This window comes from Aquarana catesbeiana, linkage group LG10 (genome assembly GCF_042186555.1).
Source record: "Aquarana catesbeiana isolate 2022-GZ linkage group LG10, ASM4218655v1, whole genome shotgun sequence".
NCBI lineage: Eukaryota > Metazoa > Chordata > Amphibia > Anura > Ranidae > Aquarana > Aquarana catesbeiana.
The window spans coordinates 112,885,003-112,909,837 of record NC_133333.1 but is presented as its reverse complement, the minus strand read 5'-3'; the positions used below and the strand labels follow the sequence as shown (position 1 = coordinate 112,909,837).

Sequence of the window (24,835 nt, the reverse complement as noted above, 5' to 3'; positions counted from 1 at the left end):
GTACATACTAGCTCATTATGCCTTTGTCTTGCAGGGTTTTTTGGGTTTTTTTGGGTTTACAACCACTTTAAGTACAGGCGTCATTCATACAAAAGTAGTCGGGAGTTCTGGGTCTGATGGTAGCCTCCTCTGAGGCAGTCCTATTTGCCCAGTTTCACTCCAACACCAATTCAAGGACTGATTTACAATCCTCTTTCAGAATTACTGGCTTTTATGGCATGGCTTTTGAAATCCAGGTTCTGAGAAGGAGGCATGTGGATTCCCAATTCCCAATGTTTAAAGCTAGGAAGTTTGCTCCTTGCAAGATTTATCAATACACATGAGGTATACTTCACCTTGTATAAGTTCTGGGGTTGGGAAATTTTGGAAAATGAATCCTCTCCTTTCAATGGGAGAGTCTGGACCAGTGTTTGCTTCTCAGCACTATTCAGGGTTGGGTTTCTTTTCTTGCTATCTGATTCCAAAGGCCATTATCCTTTCATTCTGTGATTGAGAACTTTTTGCAGGAACCTCCTCATGTAGGTCCCACTGTTGGTTCTCATATGAATGTGGGATCTGAACTTGGTTCTCTTTGCACTTTGAAACTGCTGCTTGAATTCATTAGGCATTTGTCTCTTTACTCTCACACACAAGGTGGTAGCATGGTAGCCATCACCTGTGCAAGGCTTCTTCATGATATAGACAGTGAAAATGTGAAGAAGTGAAAAACTAGTTTTGGTCTGTTCTTTTGAAGAAAGAGCCGGATATATTCCAAAATGCACATAAAATACGTGAAAATTAACATTTATATACACCAGATTTTGTTAAACCAGTGAATAACCAATTGGCTTGGGGGATTGGTGAGGAGTGTTTTTTTTTCCCACCACTGGAACAATTTGGATCATACTTTAAAGAGGTTTTTACCTCCCTCTGGTTCAACTATGGTTATAGGCGTTCTGTATATGGAGTTTTTATTTTTTTAATTTAGTTTTTAATTCAATTACCGTAGTTTCTCTTATTCGAGCTAGAAGGGCTTGTGACTTTTTTTTTTCAACCTAACAATGTACCTCTGTAGTGAAATTTGATGATTTATTTCTCCTTGATGCCTATACCTGCAAAGGTGAGGGCTTGTTTTAATGCTTTTACTGCTTGTTCTGAATATTTTAGTGTGCATAGTCTGTTTGCAGGTTTACTTTAAAACTTGTATACACTAAATAGGTGGAAGTAAAACTGGTGAATTAAGGAGGTTTGGGCATCCTTATAGATCATGTTCCCGATGGATTAAATTTAAAGATTCTCTATAATTTTTTAGTAATTTTAAAACCTAGATAAGGAAAATGTTATTGTATATGCTACTTCTTTCTTCACTAAGAAAGTAAAGACATTTTTTGTCATTTTATTGTCATTTTAGAAAGAGCACATCTAAAACTGATGGCTGTAATGTAAAGACAGGATCTTCACAAGTGACTGTGACCGAGAAGACAGTAGGGTGAGAACTGGAACTAAATGAGTTGTACTAGGTTTCACTAGTCTCTTTTTTTCAAGTGTAATCATCTTGTTTTTTTTTTTTTCATTTGTTTTTGTTTTATTCCTTGAACAAGTAGTAAGTACAAAAAGAAATATGCCATATATAAGAAAGGAACTGTATATGCATGTTTAAAATAGAACTATAGGCAAAACTTTTGTTTAAGTGAGTGAGGGAGGGATATAACCCCTTGTCAGATTTTTTTTTCCACCATCTGTGTCCTATTTTGGAGATTTCCTTTCATTTTCTGTCCCATAGCCAAACTGGAAGTGAGAGGAAATCCCTGGTAATTAAGGGGACCCCCAAGTCACCAGAATAAGTATCCCCATTGGAAGATTTCCCCTCTATTACTTTTCTAGGGACAGCCCAAAATGTGGGATTTTCTTTACTTTCAATGCTAATGGTAAAAAGGACAAATCGAGAGGTGAATCTTAAAGTGGTTGTAAAGGTAGAAGGTTTTTTTATCTTCATGCATATGCATGAAGATAAAAAACCTGTGTGCAACAGCTTCCCCAGCCCCCCTAATACTTACCTGAGCCCATCTCTATCCAGTGAATGTTTAACGAGAGACTCAGGTGCCGAGCACTCTGCCTCCTGATTGGCTAAGACAGCAGCGGAGCACCATTGGCCTCCGCTGCTGTCAATCAAATTCAGTGAGCCAATGAGGAGAGAAGAGGGGGCAGGGCCTAGCCATTTCGTGTCTGAATGGAGACATGGAGCTGCAGCTTGGCTCGGTTGCCTCCATAGCAAGCCGCTTGCTGTGGGGGCACGCAACAGGAGGGGGGGGCCAGAAGCACAGAAGACGAGGATCTGGACTGCTCTGCGCAAAACCACTTCACAGAGCAGGTAAGTATAACATGTTTGTTATTTTGAAACACGAAAAAAAAAATGACTTTAGTATTACTTTAAAGGAAATCTGTAAGTTGACCTTACACTGGACCCCCTCCCCATCCCCCACTGTCCCGCTGTACCAGTGTCCTGCAACCCGCACCCCGCTGTCACGCTTCGGGACGCTGCTTCAACGGTTTGGTGATTTGAAATCCTCTGGCTTAATCTCCTGTCCTTACCTCTCAGCATGTATGGACAAGAGGCAATTGGTCAGCACCGTCACATGGACGTTGCTAAATCCATCTAACCTGTCCTGTCAGTGCTGTGAGGACAGGAGAGAAAGCCAGGAGGTTTTCAAATCCCTGCACTGCTGAATCGTTTTTTGGTGTCTTGACAGCGGGGGATCTGGTACAGCGGGAGCAGGAGGGATGGGGTTCAGTGTAAGGTAAGTGAACTTATACTTTAACGGGGGCACAGTCAGCAGTAAAAACTGACAGGGCTTCTAATCCCTCTCCACTCCAACTGAAACAAAAAAAAAAAAGTTTTGCCTTTAGTTATACGTTAAGGAAACTTATAGTACATGGGATTGTATGTTGCATGGGGTCTATGTGGCATTGTTATATAAATAATGTCTCTGAGTTTAAAACACTTTGAAAACTTCAACAAAGGGGTTTTGGCAGGGGAAACCAGAGGAGAGCGTGGGTGGATGGAAGAGGGATTATGGTATGAAACTGACAGACAGCTACCTTTTTGGCAAGAAAAACATTTATAGAATCACAGATCCATGCAACTTTGTCATATAGCACAGACTTCAAGGTCAAAGCATTTTGTGAGCAGTTCAAATGTATATGTCAGCATCCAGCTCTGGCTACTAAGAACACTGTCACTGTTGGTTTGGTAACCCTGAAAGTTGCTGACCAAACACCACCTCAGTAGATCTGTGTCATCTGCCAAAGTATTGCAGCGATGTACCAGCTTTCTCAGAGCTAGTAAGGAAAACTTCCAGACTTGGCTTATAAATAAGTTGCACACCTGGTAGCCCACATTATGTATCTAGAACATTTGATAGTCATGTAGTTGATTGCCTGAGCCTCAAACCATGGGTTAAATGGCTTGATGTCTCCTTTTTCTATGCAACACGTTGTCTTCCCATTTGAATGCAGGGACCTGTTAAAGAAATTATGTGAACAATTAGTATTTTAGATTCACACAATAAACAATATTACCCCAAGAGGTTTAAACAGAAACTTGACTTTTACCTACTTTAAAAATTTATAGTAGTAAACACACATATATAAACACACTTTTAATTTCTCCTCATCCACAGAATTGTAGTATGAGCTTATGTTTTTTATTTCTTTTAATGAAGTGATTGGGCCCATAATGGGCTAATACAGTTGCGGGTGTGCAAGGATCCCAAAAGCACATGAACTTGAAACCAGTGATCACAGGCACAATTGAAAAAGAATGGGGTCTTATTTTCCCCCATGATACAAGGTGTAACAAGGCACATGGATATTCTAAAAAGCAGAAAAAGGGTATCGCCATTTAGGTGTAAACATTAAACTATCACTAATTATACTCAGGTGTCGCTCATGGGAGGCCAAAGAGGTCACAATAGATACATATTATGCATAACAGTTACAGGAAGAAAGTGAAAGCATCAGGTTAGTCGTCATATTAATTGTATATGCAAGAGAAAAGTGATCAAATCCAATCTGGCTGTTTGTGCTGCTCCTTTCAAGCTATTTATGTTTTGAAGATGGGCATGTTACTAGTGCTAGGGAGGGGGGAAATCATGCCCTTGAAATGCAAAAGCAAAACATGACTTTTAAGCTATTAGGATAAGGTCTAGCTGAAGTTTGGTTAATAACTCTTGTGTATGCAGAGCAACAATGGCGGCATGTTAGCTGGCCACAAGCAGCCACTTAATTTATTAAGGTATTAAACCCAAAAAACAAAAATGTTATATACAAACCAATCATTGGATAAGGTGGCTTCATTCATTTCCTTTTTTTAGAATTTTTCCCTCTGTTTTCACCTGGTGATCTGGCCAGTAAGACACTGTATTAGGGTGCCTACACTGTGGATGAAGGAGCAACTGAGATACCTTTGGATAGCAGAATTTTTCGTCTGGGTGGAGGGCAGTGTTAGATACACTAGCAGATTTAAATACACTAAAGTTTAAGCCAAACTCCAGCTCACCAGATGAAAATATAACCCCAATTTCAAAAACGTTGGGACACTGTAAAATCTGCATAAAAACAGAATGTAATGATTTGCAAATCTAATAAACCACATTTTCACAATAACAATAGAAAATATATGAATATTGTACTATTTTAAGAAAAAAAATAAGGTCATTTTGAAATTCATGGCAGCAATACAACTCAAAAAAGTTGGGACAGGGCAACAAAGAGCTGGCAAAGCGAGTGGTGCTAACAAGGAAGATCTGGAAGAACATTTTGCAACTAATTTGGTTAATTGGCAGTAGTTAAGCAATATGATTGTGTATAAAAGAGCAACTTAGAGAGTCAGTGTCTCAGAAGTGAAGATCGGAAAATGGTTCACTAATCTGTGAAGCTGCATCTAAAAATTGTCGAACAGTTTCAGAATAATGTTCCTAAATGTAAAATCTCAAAGACTTTAAATATATCTTCATCTACAGTACATAATCTCAAAAGATTCTGAGAATCTGGAGAAATCTCTGCGCCAGGGACAAGGCTGAAACTCAATATTGGATACCCATGGTTTTTGCCATCCAAAAATGCAAGTTAAAGCTCTTTCACGAAGAGAAGCCATATGTGAAACAATATCCAGAAACGCCACCATCTTCTCCTGAGTCAAAGCTAATTTAAAATGGTCTGTTGAAAAGTGGAAAACTGTTCTGTGGTCAGTTAAATCAAAATTTGACATTGTTTTTGGAAGCTATGGGCAATGCGTTCTCCGAACGAAAAAGGAGAAGAACCTTTGTGCTTGTTATCAGCACTCGGTTAAAAAAGACCTACATCTCTGATGGTATGTGAGTGCATTAGTGCATAGACAATGAGCAGCTTTCGAATCTGGAAAGGCACCATCAATTCCAAAAAATATATCTGGGTTTTTAAGCAGCATATGCTCACATCCAGACAACGTCTTTTTCAGGGAAGGCCTTGTATTTTTCAGCAGGAAAACACTAAACCCACATACTTCATCTATGATAACAGAGTGGCTTAGAAGAGTCTGAGTGCTTAACTGTCCTTCCTGGAGTCCAGACCTTTCACCAATTTGAGTCATCTTGAAACGATAAATAATTAAGACCCAAGACTGTTGAGCAGTTAGAATTCTATATCAGGCAAGAATAGGGCAACATTATTCTCCCAAAACTCCAGCAGCTGTTCCCCTCTGATCCCAGATATTTACAGAGTGTTGTTAAAAAAAAAAAAAAAAAAAGAGAGGGGGATGCTACACTGTGGTAAATATGGCCTTGTCCCAACTTTTTTGAGACACATTTCTGCCATCAATTTCAAAATTACCTTTTTTTTTCTTTAAAATGGTACATTCTCTCAGTTTAAATATTTGAGATGCTTTCTATCTACTATTGTGAGTAAAATATGGGTTTAAATCATTGCATTTTATATAGATTTTTTTTCCTAACTTTTTTGGAATTGGGGTGTAAAAGAAAGAAAGCCTAAAAAGGAAAACGAGTGCTGCCATCACTTCTAAGAATTGGTAAGCTGCAATAAAATAAATGTTTGCTTTTGGGCGTAATGCCTGTTTCTGAACAGCATGCTGGAGCCTTAGAATCTTCCAAAGCAGAAAGATCGCTGCTTCTGGCTTTTTCTTTCTAATTGGACAGAAGTGATTCTTCTTCACTTCATATGAAGAATGGATATGGATATGAAGTGCCAGAAAATAAGTGCATCACCTGTCTGGCTATGTAGTGTGGCAGAGGTGTGTAAAACCGAAGACTGGCTGTACAGACTGCACAGAAAAGACTGGCTGTACAGAATGCACAGAAAACCTATACAGGTGTCCCATGTGCATTTACATTTTAGCATGTACCTGTTAGTTAAAAAGTGCGCTTTAAACTTGAGTATGTTTAGGTGTGGATATGCATCTTGATAGCAAAAAAGTTTATTTTCATTTTTTTTCTGGTTTGGAATTTCCTTTAGGGGATGATTGTCGAAGTAAAGCAATCCTTTTTTTTTTTTTTTTTAATTTTTTCTTTCTCTCTTTGAATTTTTGTAGACAATCACCAGCTGTAGTAGACCTAGAGCTGTCAGCAAAGGAGCAGAGTCGGCCAGAAACAAAACCGGATGGTATGCATCTCTCTACTTATAGATTATGCCTGTGAAACAGCTTGTTCTATGAGTAGATGTTTCTACAAACCAGGAATGCGTAATCTTACTAGCTGTTATGGTTACATTGTGGTCATTGATCACTCAAATATTTCCACATATAGTTTTGCCTTTGACAAAGGTATCCTACCTACAGGTTTGGGTTTTGTTATCTGAAACCTGTTATCAAGGATGTTTGAAAGATTGTCTAGTATGTAACCTCTGTCTATCCATAAAAAAAAGGAATCTATAGACGGACTTTGATCACATTTTTTTTTTATTACCATCATAATGTGACACAGTACTCAAAAATTCAGACGTCTAATTATATGGGCCTGTGACAAGATGAGTACTGTGGCAAGAATGGTTCATTCTTAAAAATGCAACTTGGCTATACCCTTTCCTAGGTGGACAGTGCTTTATGTAATATGTTTTGTCTTCTCTAAACCAAAAATAAAAATGCAATATGGTGCAGGTTTTCTATAGATGTAGTGGCTGCATTAATTTTCACTTTTCATGCTAAGAGCATTTCCAGCAAGTACAGAAATGACATTTTGATCTTGCCTGAAATGCAGTGTTATTGTCACTTCTGTGAGTTTAACAGAATGCAGAAAGGACCCTATCTTTAATGTGTAAACTACTGTTGCTATATGAATCCACAATGTAATCATGTAAAGGAGATGAACAAAGGAAGACATCAGTGCTCCAAAGGTACACTGGGGGGGCGAGTAGACATGAAGACAGTAAGTGTACTATTCCCAGTACTGCCAGCTAACAAAAAATGGGGGAAAAGCCTGAATAAAAAGAAAATGAATCCATCCTTAAATTTAAGGACTGATAAGCTACAGTATGTTAAATGTTTTGTTTTTTAATCAGATACACTTTAAAACAAGCTTACACAGGCTAGCTTGGCTTAATTGTTTTCCACTGCATCTGAATGAAAAAAAAAAAAAAAAAAAAAAAAAAATATATATATATATATATATATATATATATATATATATATATATATATTATATGAATATATATATACATACACACAGTATCTCACAAAAGTGAGTACACCCCTCACATTTTTGTAAGTATTTTATTATATCTTTTAATGTGACAACACTGAAGAAATGACACTTTGCTACAGTGTAAAGTAGTGAGTGTACAGCTTGTAGAACAGTGTAAATTTGCTGTCCCCTCAAAATAACTCAACACAGCCATTAATGTCTAAACCGCTGGCAACAAAAGTGAATACGCCCCTAAGTGAAAATGTCCAAATTGGGTCCAATTAGCCATTTTCCCAAGTGTGTCTTGCCTACAGTCAAGTATGGTGATGGAAGTGTCATGGTCTGGGGCTGCATGAGTGCTGCCGGCACTGGGGAGCTACAGTTCACTGAGGGAACCATGAATGCCAATATGTACTGTGACATACTGAAGCAGAGCATGATCCCCTCCCTTCAGAGACTGGGCTGCAGGGCAGTATTCCCACATAACGACCCCATACACACCTCCAAGGCGACCACTGTCTTGCTAAAGAAGCTGAGGGTAAAGGTGAAGGACTGGCCAAGCATGTCTCCAGACCTAAACCCTTTTGAGCATCTGTGGTGCATCCTCAAATGGAAGGTGGAGGAGCGCAAGGTCTCTAACATTCACCAGCTCTGTGATGTCATCATGGAGGAGTGGAAGAGGACTCCAGTGGCAACCTGTGAAGCTCTGGTGAACTCCATGCCATAGAGGGTTAAGGCAGTTCTGGAAAATAATGGTGGCCACACAAAATATTAACACTTTGGGTCCAATTTGGACATTTTCACTTAGGGGTGTACTCACTTTTGTTGCCAGCGGTTAAGACATTAATGGCTGTGTGTTAAGTTATTTTGAGGGGATGGCAAATTTACACTGTTATACAAGCAGTACACTCACCACTTTACATTGTAGCAAAGTGTAATTTCTTCAGTGATGTCACCTGAAAAGATATAATAAAATATTTACAAAAATGTGAGGGATGTACTCACTTTTGTGAGATACTGTGTGTGTGTATGTGTGTGTATATATATATATATAAATATATAATTGTACTGCAGAAGACTTGATATTCATGACTACATAGGTTATGCTATTACCTTGGGCGATCATGTGCAGGCACATTAGTGCCAGGTACAGCAAGTATTGGGATTTCTTTTCTGGGAGTGACATGCCATAGTCTGACACTACTCTCAGCTGGGTTGTCGCTTCTTTTTGGGGTTAACCCTCAGCTAGCCTTGGCCTCACACAGGCAGAGAGGTGGTGAATGTGGTTTGATGATGGTTGGGCTCCAAATCCCTTTATCGGGTAGGGGGGAAACCTTGAAAATATTGTATTGCAATGGCTTCCCATAGGGTCAAATTATCTCTGAATCCCTTATTTGTCAAGAAATACATTTTATGCAGCTATATCTGGGCTGCATGATTAACTCTCAGGGTTTTTTTTAAACTATGTTTTCCACTGGTTTGGAATGCCTGGGACACAAATGTGAGCACTTGCCTTCCCCTCCCCCCAATTTGAGAGACGATGAGCCATTGGAAACTCTTCATATTAAGAAAGAGGAGGAATCTCTTAAGGATCAGGAATCCTTTGTGGACTATTACTCCCTGGAGGATTCTCATGGTCCATACACAGAAGACCACAGTGGGCTTTCTGGCAGATGTGGTGTGGAGTAAGCTGAAGTTATTGCTGCCAGAATCCTCTTCCCATAAAAGGCACTGGATTTGGGTCTTGGGGCCACTAAAAACCCCAAGACCTTTACAGTGCACCCTTCACTCACAGGAAGTGATATATGTTGATTGGGCTCACCCTAATGCCCCATGCACACGATTGGATTTTCCGACAACAAATGTTGAATGTGAGCTTGTTGGCGGAAAGTCTTTATGCTCCATCGAACATTTATTGTGGGAATTTACGCCAACATATGTTGGCTAGTAGGTTCTCAAATTTTCCGCCAACACATTTTTGGTGTCAGACTTTCCAATCGTGTGTAGACAAGTCTGTCGCACAAAAGTCCACGCATGCTCGGAATCAAGTACGAGCCGGAAGTGCTCGGTCTTGTAAAACTAGCGTTCGTAATGGAGATATCACATGACTATTGAACTGCCTTTTTATCGGCTCGCCATACGTCTTGTACGTCACTATGTTCGTAATTGTTGGCCAACATTTGTGTGACCGTGTGTATGCAAGACAAGTTGGAGCCAACAACTTTCGAACAAAATTCCACATTTTTCTTGACGGAAAGTCCGATCGTGTGTACGGGGCATTAGAATGCGTTTTCACCACTTAAGCCTTTTTGCTTACTAGTGCCCCTGGAGAAGAAATTCAACAAGAAATGGGGTTTCTCAGCTGTTGACCCAGATATTTCCTATTTTAATGAGAACCGATAGGCTGGGTGAATAGGGTTCCGGTCTTTAAAGATGCCACATGTGGGGTTAGAGGCCCTCTTTAAAACATCCTTTTCTCTAATAGACTCAGCCTGCGTTGGCTTTATTGGGAGTTCACTGAGCCATAAATGTCTGGTTGAAGTATATGCTCTGTTCCAGAGCATCAGACCTTGAGGATCCTGGTATTTGGCAGCCTCTGCAAGATTTTTCGAGAGCCTTGCATCCCTCAGTAGATGTCTTGAAAGATTATATGTGGCAGCTTTTAAGGGTGGGAACGTCTTTCCACGTGAGAAGGATCCAATTACTCAAATGTTGGTCAGCGGAACTTCTTTGCAGGAAGCAAATCGAGAAGCTGAGGGCAAACGCTTGTTTAGACCATCTTTTGGATGCCTTTTTCCAGAAGGTGACTGGGTAAATTCATGCTTTTACCCCTAAAGAAGACAAAGGTGACAGGTCAAAAACAAGTGCCGCAAAAGCCTACATTCCGGTTCTGAGAAAAGAATTGGACCTCCAAGTCCTTCAGTTCCAGAGGCTAAACCTCCTTGCAACTGGGTCTGCCACTTGGTGCTTAGAGGCTACAAGCTGGAATTTTTCTGCTCTCCACCCTGGAGAGGTCTCATGACTTTTGTTGTGGCCTATTCTGGATATCAAGAGTCTTTCAATTTCTTGAAGGTACAAACATTTAGGATGGAGTCCACCCAGTTGGTGATTGCTTCACTTAAACAGGAGGACTTCCTGGCTTCAGTGAATATCAAGGATGCCTAACTACACACCCCGATTTTCCGTTCTCGCCAACGATTCACAGTGGAGGAGCACACTTATCAGTTTATCGTTACCTTTTCGCCTGTCCATTGCCCCATGGTGTTTACCAAGGTTTTGGCTCAAGTTCTCTTGAGTTGTTGAGGACCCAGTTTATCCCCACTCCCTTGGTGGGGTACCTGGATGACTTGATCCTCAGGGAGCAATGGTACAAATACTGGAGTGGTTCGGCTGGGTGCAGAATCTTCAGACGTTGGCATTGGTTCCCTACTTGTGATTAGTACTTGACATGGAAAAGTTGAAAGTATTGCTTCCCTAGGGGAAATGCCTGAATCTTGGAGCCCAGGTGGAGTCTCTGAGGTTGTTGGAAAAGACCTGGATTTGAGCATGTGTGAAAGTACTGAGGAAGATGGTAGCCACCTATTATGCAACCCTAAATACTCAGTTTCACTTCAGAACTCTTTAGGTCAATATCCTGTCATTGCGGGACAAACATCAGGAGTCTGTAAATCTTGCATCTGACCCCTAAGATCAGGTCAGCGCTGGCATGGTGGATATCAATGCAGGTGCTGAACACTGCAAAATACTTTTAGATGAATTGGAAGGTCTTGGTGACAGATAATATCCTGCCGGGCTGGCAATTTTTTTTGTGTTCAGGGAACGTGGTCTTCAGAGCAGCTAAAGTTGTCTAAACTTTGGCCGATTCGGCTGGCTTCCCTACTCTCGCCTGCTATCAGGTTCTCTCTGTCAGGGTGAAGTCTGAGGATTCCACAGCTGTGGCATACATCAACCATCAAAAAGGGGACATGAAGTTGCACTGCTCAGGAAGAAGTGGACTTGATTTTGTCTCGCATGCAACATCAAGTTCCAGCCCTATTTGCCATGCACATTCCGGGGGTAAAAAATTTACAGGTGGAGAATGAGCCCTTCACTCGGAGGTGTTCTCAGAGATTTGTTTGCAGTGGGGGACAGGTTAATTGGCAAACTGGACAGGTTTGTGTCCCAAACCACTGATTCTTTGTGGTTTCCAGTGGATGCCCTGGTGAATATTTGGGATCCAATTTCCCCGATCCATGCCATCCCTTCGCTTCCACTTTTTCCTCATCTGTTGCGCAGGAAAAGGTGGGATTCATTCTGCTGAATCGCATCACAGTGGTTTGGCCAAGAAGAACATTGTATGCTGAACTTGTAAATATCTTGACAGATGAGCAGAGGGCTCTTCTAGATTGTTCAGATTTGTTGTTGCAGGGTCCAATCATCTTCTATCCTGCTTTATGGTCGCTGGCTTTAACAGCATGGCTGTTGAAGCCCAAGCCCCAAGGGATAAAGGAGTGTTTCTGACTCTGCAATTTCTACCCTTATTAGGACTAGAAAGTCTTCCTCCAGGAAGGAAAACATGGAAAGCTTTTTTTTTTTTGGTCAGTGAGGCACATCATTTTTATTCCCAACAGTATGTCGTGGAGCACAGTTTTGGCTTTTCTTCAGTCTATTGTGGAATTGTCTCTGGCTTTTTAAGTACCATCAAGTGACAAATATTGGCCTTGACCTGTCGTGTCTCATTCATTGGTTAAAGCCATTGTGCAGGGTGTCATACAGATTATTCCGCCTATACAGCCTCCCTTGTCTCCGTGGGACCTTATCTGTGAGTCTTGTCTGTTTTTCAGACTTTTGCTTTTTGATTCTCTCATAGAGATTCCTTTATTGTTAATTACATGCAATGTATTCTTTTTGGTGTTCATTACCTTGACAGGGTCTGTGAGTTGACTGCACTTTTCTGGTTCTTCATCAGGATAAGGTGGTGTTGAGGCCTCAGTCCTCTTTCTTTTCCTGAGGTGTTTTTTCTTTGTATCACCACCCTTTTGTCCTATTCCTAAGATTTCCAAGGAAAAGGTGCTTCACTCTTTTGGATGTTGTTCCAGCAAGTTTATCTTAAGTCTACAGCTTCATTTCGACAGTCTGATTGTGTTTGTTCTTCATGGGAGGCCTCATACATGTTGGGCTGCTTCTTGATCCACTATTTGTAAGTGGATTCTTCAGCTCATTTCTTAGGCCTAAGGGTATCAGAAGCAGTCCCAGTCAAGGCCCATTTCACGAGGAGTGTCAGTTCTTTGTGTACTATTCAGCATGGTCTTCAACTTATGAATTCTACCAGGTAGATAGATGTTCATACCTCTGTGGATGCTCGTTTTGGGTGAAAAGTCTTGCATGCGGCTTTGTAGCAGGGTCCCGTTTCTTCTATTTTGGCCATGTTTGGCATTGCTGCTGTTCAGTGTTTTGGGAAATCCCAAGTAACTATGAATGTTAAGGTATCTGTGTCCTGTGATGTGCAATTAAGAAATTGGGATTTTTGGTATATCTGTAAAATTATTTTCATGGAGCACATCACAGGACACACAAATTTCTCCCCCTGCCTTTTCCTCATTGCTTGCTACAAAACTGAGGCTGCGAGGGCAGAGATTCCTTCCTTTTTTTGGACAGTGTTCATTAACCTGAAGGTGGCAGCATGACCCAAGTAGTCATGAATATGTCCATTGATGTGCTCCAACAAAAAGGTTTAAGATAAAATAAAAATCCACATTTTTTAGATCATGTCTATATTTACAAATACTTTTAGAGTATTTTTGAAACCACTTAATGAAAAGCGTACCATCTTTTAATGCTATACTTAAGAAAAGAATTGGTGTTTGGGAAATTTTTACAGGCATTGTAATGTGCATATATAAATAGGGTCACTCAGCAAAAGGCTCAAACCAAAATCTGTGCTAATTAAAATTCAGGGGCTGCCATTTCTGACCACCTTTTGAGAATACTAGTTGACTAGCTTTTACTTTTACCTTACTAGCTTTAATATGTACTGAGTTTACTTTCTCAGTATGTGGATCAAGAAATTATTATTTATTTATTTATTTTTTAGATTGGTACAAGTGGACACTACTTAAGAAGTGCCCCTTGTGCTGTAGGTGGCTCTTTTAGTTGCAATTTCTCATCCTCTAGCCCCTTATATCCCCTCAGTGATAATCTTCCAGTGCTGTGGGAGTTAATACGAACCTTTCATTCATTTGCCTATTGTCCGTTCATAGAGATTTTCTGGAAGCCACAGTACAGCTTCTATGAATGATGAGGAGGATGGCCAACGTAGTCGGCACTCTTGACAAGTGTCTGACAGGTCCAGCAGCTTGTATTAACCACTCGCACTCCCACTGTAGAGAAGATTTCAACTAAGAGCAACCACTGGCTCTTCAACTAAACTTAGGCTTTAAGTCTTTGCATACATGTTCCAGATCAGTGACTTACAGTATTGAAACAATGGGGTCAGAATCAGTAAGGCAACTAGTATTTTTAAAATAAGTTTTCAGCAGTGGCAGCATTTGTTTCTTTCTTGACAAGGTCTCTTTTAATACAGTTTAAACATAATTTTCCAAATGAGCAACATTCTGGCTATAAAACTAATAACATAATCATATCCTGTAATAGATCTCGTACCTTTCTTTATCCAAAATGTTTAATAATAATCTGTGCTTGTGGCGCTAAAATTAGTGCCTTGTATTGCGAAGATAAAATTGTTCATTCAGGACCTTTCACAAATAAATAAGGGACACATTTGTTTGCAGTGTTTTGCGATCAGTTGTTACTGTATGTTTAAAAGTGAAAACGTTCTTATGTGCAGACTCTAAACAACCTGAAGATGATGCTGAGTTTAGTTCTCCTCTGATGCGGTTGCTGCAGCAGGAACATAGGCAACAGGACTCTATGCAGGAGACTAAGCCTAGAACTGGCCTTCTTTTTGAGATCTCAAGTGATGACGGTTTTCAAATTTCTTCCAATAGCATTGAAGGTAAGTGCAATTTTATACATGTTAAATCGTTATAAAAATCAAATAGAATCTTCTTAAAACTGCTGGTACAAATGGCAATGCTAAAAATCCCAACTTCAACAATATCGCATTAACAGAATAGTATAATTACAGCTGTTGCAGATAATTGGCTAGCTTTATTTTAGTATGTCAAGCATGGTAGTAAATGTTCATCAAGGTTAAAAAAAAAAACACACATGTTGCCCATCAGGCCAGTTCATACCACTGAATAATAAAAAAAAAACAGCATGCAGTATATTTTTTTCAGTGTGGTGTGATACAGTACGCGGTTCCATGCTGCAGCCAGTGGATTTTAATGAACTGTCACTATGTTTACATAAAGAAAAGTATAGTGCCATTCAGTCGCAGGAATACAAAACCCCCATGTACAACTGTTTTTCGATGCTGAAGGAAAGAAATCATCTTGATCCCTCTACTGCGATTGGATCAATTCCTTGGTTCAAATGGTTTCTCTTAGCTGTACTTTTAATATCAATTATTATTTGCAAGAGCCAGCAATGATGAGTTTCCATAGTGCAAAACAAAGCATCTATGTTGTTCTCATGGATACATTTCTGACCTGTTGCTATATACAGCAGCATTTTTATTTTCTATACCGCTGTTTCTTTTATCATAAAAAAAACGTCTTTGAGCTTAAAGTGATTCTAAAGGTATTTTTTTTTAACATGTTATACTTGCCTTCTCTGTGAAATGGTTTTGCAAAGAGCAGCCCCGATCCTCTTCCTATTGGGTCCCCCGCCAGTGGCCCTGGCTTCTCTCCCCTGTCAAATGCCCCCAATAGCAAGCCTCTTGCTATGGGGACACTGAAGTTTGCGTTGTCTATTCATACACAGAGCATGGCTCGGCCACGCATTAAGGTTAAAGAACCTTCTGCCTTTAGAACCACTTTATTGCCTAGTACACACGGGCCAAAAATCATCTGCTTTAGTAGGGACCGGGCCATTTTCGGTCCGTGTGTACAGCTGTCTGTTCAACAAAAGCCAGTCTTATGACCTGTTTCTGTGTGATGGTCAGGCTGAAAAACCAGCATACGATCAGCATTTGCAGCCAATGTCTGCCAGCCCTGATCGGTGTAGTTCCCCTGAGTCTCCCTGTCAGAATACAATGACTCAGCGGGAGAAAGCCTGCATGAACATAAACTGCAAGGCAGTGTTAATTTTGGCAGCAAATTTCGATTTAGTTTTAGTCTTAAGACTAAAATGGCATTTTAGTTTTAGTCCCATTTTAGTCTTCTGCAATTATTTTAGCTTTAGTCGTATTTAGTTGACTAAATCTCCAGTACATTTTAGTCGACTAAAATGTCCTACGTTTTAGTCGACTAAAATCTCCAGTACATTTTAGTCGTCTAAAACTCATTTTAGTCATCTAAAATCTAATGGGTTTAATTAAATTGTAATGCATTGGTTAACATTTCTCTACAATTTCCAAACTCATTATATACTGCTGGAGTGAAAAATCCCATATATTGTTTAAGGTATTGAGGTATGAACATGCACTACAGACCAGTGTTAATTTTGAAGTCAAATTTCAATTTAGTTTTAGTCTTAGTTTTTTGACTAAAATGCCATTTTAGTTTTATTCCCATTTTAGTCTTTTGACTAAAATGCCGTTTTAGTTTTAGTCTTATTTTAGTCATCTCAATTGTTTGAGTTTTAGTCGTAAAAAAAGGATTTTATGGTGAGTACAAAAATCCTGTTTTATTGGTGTAGTGTACCATGTTTTTTCTTTGTCTTACAGAGGCCTGGAAATCCTTGACTGATAAAGTACAGGAAGCGCGATCCAACGCAAGGTTAAAGCAGCTATCTTTTGCAGGTAAAGTATTGATTTTCTCTGTTGTAAACAAGCATTGCTGAGATGAGTTCTTCCTGAAACAGCATATATAGATATATATAAAAAAAGCCACCACCTTCTGCACACTACCTTGCTACTACTTGATAATGGTCTGGGCTGGCATTTGCCTACACATAAACCAAGGACAGCATTTTGGAGGGGAGTTGGGGGTTATGTGTTCACCAAAACCTGGATGTACGAATCATTCTTTTGAGGTCTGGTAGAGGAGTAATTGGAAGGTAAGTAAATTGCTTATAAGCAAATTCATTGCTTTGCCCAGTATGGCAGTATGTGTCAAGATCACTTGACTGACTATATAAAATAACATCTATTTTAATTGTACAGTACAGGACACAGAGTTCATTCCTAGACCATGGATTATATGCCACTACCTTCAGGTGATTGGACACTGGCAAAAGCTTTGCTGGGAATTGTTTATCTGTGGAAACCCAGTGTATCCATAAAAACCTGCCCACTTTGTGATGTTTCCGTTTTTTGCTATTGTCTTAATTAACTCCTTCTCTTATTGTTGAAGATATTTTTCACTAGTTTATCTTTAAAATCTGACTGCTTATTTCCTTATGGGTCACAAGCAATTTTCAGATCGGTTACCTTCGTCATTTACATCTTGGTAACATACCCAAACCCGGCAACTGTGGGTCCGGCTTGTAATGTTTGCTTCAGGCAATGTGTCTTGCATTTTGGCTCTCACCTTAATACAGGGTTGGTGCATGGATTTTTGACACCCTAGGCGAAACCTCTTTTTGCGGCCCCCTTGGCTCCGCCCCTGACTCCCACCCCCTTTGACCTGTCCATATATACAGTGGAGGTGGCGGGGTAGTGATTTTTGCGGCGCCTCTCCACCTATTTCTTCAGCCGTGGTCTGCAGGCCCACACCTACACCTGCACCTCTGGACCCGGCCTGAAGACAAATAGTGGCAGCACCGGCTTGCTTCCTCACGCCAGCCATGGTCCACAGGTATACCGACAGGCTAGGGTAGTATACGGACAGGCTAGGGTAGTATACGGACAGGCTAGGGTAGTATACAGACAGACTAGGGCAGTATACGGACAGGCTAGGGCACAATCAGCCTGCCCATTGAATTCCCTCAGTCAGCATCCATTCCATGTGTACTCCACCATGGAAGCTCTTCACTTGCTAGTAGAACCCAGAAAGGTTATTCCCCATCCTGATAATTTTGATGCTTTGTACCCTATGGAAGGGTAGTTTAACGCCGCATACACATGGCCGGACTTCCCGACAGAAAAAGTCAGATGGGAGCTTTCGGTTGGACATTCCGACCGTGTGTATGCCCCATGTAGAAATCGATATGATTATTAATATTATATCTGCGTATTAATTTGTCTAGTCTCTATCATTAGTTGGTCTATTAAACTCTGAGCACATGCTATTGTTAATATCACAATAATACCAGGTTAGCTATGAAACCAAACACACGGTGCTGCTAGTAAACAATATCTTATTTTTATTTCCCAAGGAGTTAGGAAACTATCATAAAAGTACTAAAAGAGTATTACAATGTTACATAGCTTACAATCAGAACACACTATACTAACAGCACATCTCTACGACATATAACAACAATGAAATATCAAAGATACTTATCACACATGGTTTCCTCTGCGGGTTCTGGATGTAAAAGGGGTCTGGGCCTCATGGAATATAGGCCCAAGCCCTCGGTCAGAGCAAGGTCCCAAGATAGCAAAAGGGATGACCTTACAGCAGGCTTCTCAGTAGCCAAAAGAGAAAGATCAAAAGCCTATGTGTTCCTTTCATTCAAACATACACGCCCACTCGTAGCCACCCCCATTTGCCTTTATCCAATACACATTGCCGAGGAGGTATCCCTCCCAAATGTCTGCCCATTCTCCAGGAAGCATGCTAAATTGTCCAGCAGGGCCAGCGTCTCTTTGAAACTTGTATTCCCACATGTCACAGCAGGTGGGCTTGAGCCAAGGCATTGTTCTTCTGATCACAGAGCTTTGATGTGTTTCATTCCTACCTGGCTGTGTCAAACAGGAAGTGAAATACCAGAAGTAAGATATTAAACCATGTTGCTATCCAACACCCCATCAGACTTTTTCTGTCAGTATTGTGTGTACGCGGCATTAGAAGTGATGGACTGTGGACACAGCCATTTTTGCGCTAATCAATCTAGTTTTCCAATGATATATTCCCTGTTTTAGGGATTCATTTGATAGGCATCTGGAGACTTGTTGAGTCCTGCTTTGTCTTGGCAGACCTGGCCCTGCAACTGGCTATTGCCAGATTGTCGATTACCCAGACCATGGCAAACTGAACTGGAGAAATCAATGGTGAACTTTCCCCAATTGATATATGATCCTAAAATTGTTGCAGAATTGCAGCTTTTCTAAATCACATCACATGGACCCCTCTTTTCTACATAGGTCTCCCTGACCTACACCAAGGATCACCAAGGCTACCTGATTTACGAGTGGAGATGTCCTTCAGCTCTTGTCTCTTCCAAAGAAATTGGCCTTGGCACTAGTTGACTTATGTAACTGACCCAGTACTGGAAAAAGTTACAGGCCTCCTCTCTCAGTACCCCTTAATGTACTTGTTTATCCTCCACATCTGGTCTGTATGTACCTTGGTACTTGCTTGCCCATCTTTAATTATATGACTACTGTCTAGATCATCGCCCAGAGATTTTCCAGCATGTCAAATTCTTTTACACTCACCAGTTAGACTCATTCCAATATCTGGGTTAAGCAATAAAATATGTGGCGCTTAACTACATAATAAAAGCACTAAAAAAACTACATATGTGAAACTCTCAACCATACCAGGAGGATCCAAGACAAGGGACTCCAAGTATTAATTATGTCTAAGCAATTAATCTTCCACTATATTGTGCAACCAAAGGTCACAAAAAAACAGTATTGCATCAAAAAATGAATCACTTTCAAGCTGAGGTGAAGCCTCTAAATAATAATTTATCAAAGAGAAATTATTCCAATCAGTAAATGTTTCTCAATAATGGTGGATGAAGGGGAACATAATAATAAAAAGTAAATACACATGTGTAGCGAGAACAACACAAAACAAATATGACATAACAAATCAATCATCATCTAAAAATGTGTCAAGGTAACCAAATCCACCCATAGTGCAACATAAATAATGATTTAACTATTCAAAATGTACCGCTCCAACAATGATGCATCAAAATAAATAATGAGAAAAAAAACAATTTCCTCAAAAGGTAGGTAAGTGCAAATAAAAACAGTGCAGCATCAATGAGGTCTATAAATAATAATAATAATTATTATACTTGGAGTCCCTTGTCTTGGATCCTCCTGGTATGGTTGAGAGTTTCACATGTGTAGTTTTTTTAGTGCTTTTATTATGTAGTTAAGCGCCACATATTTTATTGCCCTATTTGTCTTTGATTGGTGTGTGAACACTTTTATGCTGGCAGCTACTATTTTTTACCTTGATATATTTTTTTCCTCGTTTTATTCATCTTTTTAGTTTGAGCACTAGTATTTACCATTTCTTAATATCTGGGTTGGGTGCCCCTCTTCTCTGAGGCATGCAGATTGCTCTTCCCCCCACCCCATGCTCTGTAATTTATCATGTGAGGTAGTAATCACCTATTGTGATGATGGGGAACCCCATCCCACAACTTGTTCCCATTTTTCATACTGCAACTTTTTCTGTATATAATCTCAAAAACACCTAGCTCTTGGTAGAACATATAAATTAAAAAAAAATCCTGCGAGCTACCCTAAACAAGCCCTAAGCTACAATTGACATCAGGTGTGGTTAAAAACAACCCGTGTGAGGCCGGGTTCACACTGGTGCAACACGACACTCCTCCTACTTTGGATCTGACTTTACCCTGCGACTTGAAGTCAGAGACGCGTCCGACTTCAATGAACGGGGATCCGACTTGGGTCCCCGCCAATACCGGGCACTGTGTTTGGTATGAATCTTGAGGGAGAACTCCACGCCAAATTTTAAATAAAAAACCGGCATGGGTTCCCCCTCCAAGAGCATACTAGGTCCTTCGGTCTGGTATGGATTTTAAGGGGAACCCGCAACGCAGAAAAAAACAGCGTGGGGGGTCCCCTCAAAATCCATACCAGACCCTTATCCAAGCACGCAGCCTGGCCGGTCAGGAAAGGGGGTGGGGATGAATGAGCGGCCTCCCCTCCTGAACCGTACCAGGCCACATGCCCTCAACATGTGGGGTGGGTGCTTTGGGGCAGGGGGGGGCCCTGCGGCCCCCCATCCCAAAGCACCTTGTCCCCATGTTGATGAGGACAAGGGCCTCTTCCCGACAACCCTGGCCATTGGTTGTCGGGGTCTGCGGGTGGGGGGGCTTATCGGAATCCGGGAGTGAATGAGTATGGGGTACATGGTACCCCTACCCATTCACCTGGGGGAAAAAAGTGTCAATAAAAAAAACACACTAGACAGGTTTTCAAAGTAATTTATTAGGCAGCTCTGGGGGTCTCTGGCCTCTTCTCCGCTCTCTCTGGCCTCTTCTCCGCTCTCTCTGGCCTCTTCTCCGCTCTCTCTGGCCTCTTCTCCCACTCTCCGGCCTCTTCTCCCGCTCTCCGGCCTCTTCTCCCGCTCTCCGGCCTCTTCTCCCGCTCTCTGGCCTCTTCTTCCGCTCTCCGGTTATTTTCTGCCGGGCTCCTCCACTATCTTCTGCTCTTTTACCCGCTCTTTTGCTAGCATTGGCCCGGTCTTCTCCGTCGTCTTCTTCCCTCCAGTCTTCTGATGTTGACATGACGCTCTCTCCCGATGTAATGCCATGTGCGCGGTGCGCAATGACTTATATAGGCATGGGGCATCGTCACAGGGTGATGTCATCCAGTGACCCCGCCCCCTATGACGTCACCGCCCGGGGTATGATGGGGCGGTGACATCATAGGGGCGTGGTCACCGGATGACATCACCCGGTGACCACGCCCCATGCCTATATAAGCCATTGCGCACTGCATAGTAAAGTAGCTTCAAATCCTATGTGTGCAAGTAGTCTGCTCAGACAAGCATGAGACTCAGGAGTGGTTCAACAGCTTATGTAGACCAAACTTAGTTGTGCGGTCACACAGCTTGGGGTGAGCGCAGCCACACGGGGGAGAGGAGCACGTGTGCAAAGTCACCCTCTTAGTGAACAGGATTTTTCTTCACTTTTTGGAATATTATTGCATCCATGCAATTTAACATCTGAGTATTTGAAAATTACAGAGGACATTGTTGTGTTTTTTAATTATAAGATATGGGTGTAATGGCGCTACCTAAAAACTTAACTGGGATAGCCTTAAAGTGATAAACCCCTACTATTGGTTATGTATCTATAAGGTATTAGACATCAAAGGATACGTCCCCCTTATATTATGAGTAGTACTTCAAATACATAGGTGTGTTTACAATGATGTATGCTTTGGGAGAAATATAGTGCAACCAATCAAGTGTCGCACAGCAAGAGGTTGTCTTACAGCGTCTGGTGGTAGAGCCAGAGGCTGTATTACATAAAGTGCATTTATTGAGACCGTATTCCATATACTATAAAATTATTTTTATACATAATTAGTGCCCGCATCACCAGTTAGATACATCATGGAGAATGTGTTATCCATAAAACAGTACACATGCTGTGTATATAGGTCAAATCACCTTGATCAAAAACCATATGTGTGATAAATCATGGATCAAAATCGCATGCATGCAAGACAGAAAATGTTATCAAGAAAATTCCAGTAATTAAATCTCAAATAAAATATAACAGTCCCATAAGTTGGTACTATGTTGACTTTATGAAATTCCCAATGGTGACTTTGGTGCTGCAACAGTTGTCTGGTGACTCTAGTGCTCCCCCTTATGGTTGCCTACTCACCAGCTCCCGGAACCCCAACAGGGGTATTACGCCTGTAGTATATTAGACTGGGTTGCTCTGCTTGCTGTTTCCTGCGATAGGTGCCTTTGATGTAATCAGCTCCCCAAGCCCCATACAGGGGTGATGCGCTTATGCTGGAATTGAAATAGACCACTGTGCGTACTATATTCTATGGTAGATGTCTCCTGTGCGTCCCGATCCGTGGAGATGCATAAAAAATAAATAAATAAAACAAAAAAATAAAAAAAACACAAATAAAAAGTCCAAGCACTATTGTATTCCCACCCAGTGCAGATGGGATAGGATACCAATAGTCCCAATAGGCAGTAAACGAATTTTAAAAAACTCATTCATCTGGTGGCTGTGGTCGCCGTCTCTACAGACCAGAAAGTCCTTCTTTCTGCCGCTCTGGGTGATGGGAACAATGGGAACAACGGATGCCAGCCTGTTTAAGCTGGGGAGGGGTCCTGGGATTGGACTCGGCTTAGGGTCACTGGACTTGAGAAAGCTCATCTGCCCTTCTCTGTCCTGGAGTTTCGGGTGATCAGGTTGTCACTGCCACGTTGGATGGTTTCCTGTGGGGTCTACCAGTCGCGGTCTGATCAGACCACGCCACCACGGTGGCTTCTGTCAATCATTAGGGAGGCATAGGAAGTGCTGCATCAACACTGGAGGAGTCTCACATCCTACAATGGGCGAAAAGTTTTTTTCCATCTCTGCAGGTGTCAAATTTTGGCAGGCAGACTCTTCCCCCCCTCTCACCGGGTCCCTGTACCCGGAGGGGTTTCATGAGCTTCGTCCTTGCTGTTGACACTGGTTCTGGATCTTTGTTCGTCCCGCCTCACCTAGTGGGTTCTGAGGTTCGTAGCAAGATTGCTGGATCTTCTGGCAGACAAGATTGATGTGCTGGTGGCTCCATGGGATCAGTCCAATTTATGCTTTTTTTCCGCCCCTTCATTTATTTCCTTGCTTGCTGCACAGGATGGAGGCGGAAGTTCTACTGGTCTTTCTGGTGGTTATGAACTGGCCTTGGCGCCCTTGGTGCACTGATGTGGAGTGGTTGGTGGCAGATGCTCCTTGGCAGCTGTCTCTCCGGGAGGATCTTCTATCCCAGGGGCCGGGTTTTCCACCCGGCTTACCATTGTTGGCTTTGATGGTATGGCTATTGAACACCAGGCTCTGAAAGACAGGGGGTGTCTTGCTTGGTGTTTCCGACTGTTAAAGGCTCATAGCCTGCTTCCCAGAGCATTTATAATCGTGAATGGAAAGCTTGTATAGTTTGGGACGAAGCTTTGGGGTTCCATCCTTGCTCCTTCTCGGTAACTCAAGTGTTGGCTTTCCTTCAATGCGGTGTTGATCAGAAACTCAATCAAGGGTAAGGTTTCTGCCTTGGCTGTTTTCTTTAGTGTCCCTTGGCCATGCATTTCCTTGGTATGCACATTTATTCAAAGGTTTCGTCTTGTGGTGCCCCATGTGCGTACCCCATTGCCAACGTGGGACCTGAATTTGGTGTTGTCAGCTCTTAGGAAGCCTCCTTTTCTTTCGCATTCGGGATCTTCCCTTGCTTACGCTTTCGTAGAATGTTGCGCTCTTAGTCGCTATCACTTGAGCTTGGCAGGTGCCGGAATTGTCAGCCTTGGCCTGTAAGCCATCTTATCCCTTTTTACTCGAGGACAAAGTGGTGCTTCGGCCGTTCCCTTCTGTCTAACGTTGGTGTAGGATTTCCACTTAAATGCAGGGGCTCTGCACTCCTTGGACGTGGTTCAAGTGAATCGCATGTACCTTTCTGTAACAGTTGCTTTATGGAGATCCGATTCTCTTTATGCTCACGGACAGCCCGCTGTTAGGCTTTGCATCCTCTTCTGCCACTGTTTCCCATGGGATTCAATATAGGAGAAAAGGTGACCGCACTCCAGGTTGCAGAGGGTGAAAACTTTATTCCATAAAATCCATAGGGGTATCAAAACCTAGTCACAATACAATCATAGTACAGACAGAAAGCCGCAAGGTTGACGCATTTCACAAAAACCTTTGCTTAATCATAACCTACATGCACCTGTGGAGTTAACACCTAAATAGAAATAATGCAGCTGGATTTACTTGATGCCTAATCAAGCTGCTAGAGACAAACATCGAATCCCTGATTTATACAAAAAATTATGAAAGCAAACATTCAAAAAACACACACGAATTTATAGAACTTGTCTAAAATCTAAAAGTGGTGTGTGGGTGCCATAAAAATGGAGACAAAACATGCAAAAAAATTTGCAAGTAAGTCACACATCGTATGTTTCTGTCTGTATCGTGATTGTATCGTGATCTATGTTTTGATGCCCTGTGGATTTCATGGAATAAAGTTTTCATCCTCTGCCATCTGTGGTGTGCGGTCACCTTTTCCTTCTATATTCGTTCAGACCACGGACTGGACC

The 24,835-nt window shown here is 41.4% G+C and overlaps 1 protein-coding gene across 1 annotated transcript in view; it reads left to right on the top strand.

The window, feature by feature from the left end:
• The window catches only part of KMT2A (lysine methyltransferase 2A), a 286,124-nt gene that overhangs the window by 211,554 nt on the left and 49,735 nt on the right, over positions 1–24,835 (top strand). The window contains exons 28-31 of the mRNA XM_073602468.1: positions 1,391–1,468; positions 6,563–6,633; positions 14,476–14,643; positions 16,420–16,494. Coding sequence (XP_073458569.1) covers positions 1,391–1,468; positions 6,563–6,633; positions 14,476–14,643; positions 16,420–16,494 — 392 coding nt within the window. The remainder of the gene's footprint in view (positions 1–1,390; positions 1,469–6,562; positions 6,634–14,475; positions 14,644–16,419; positions 16,495–24,835) is intronic.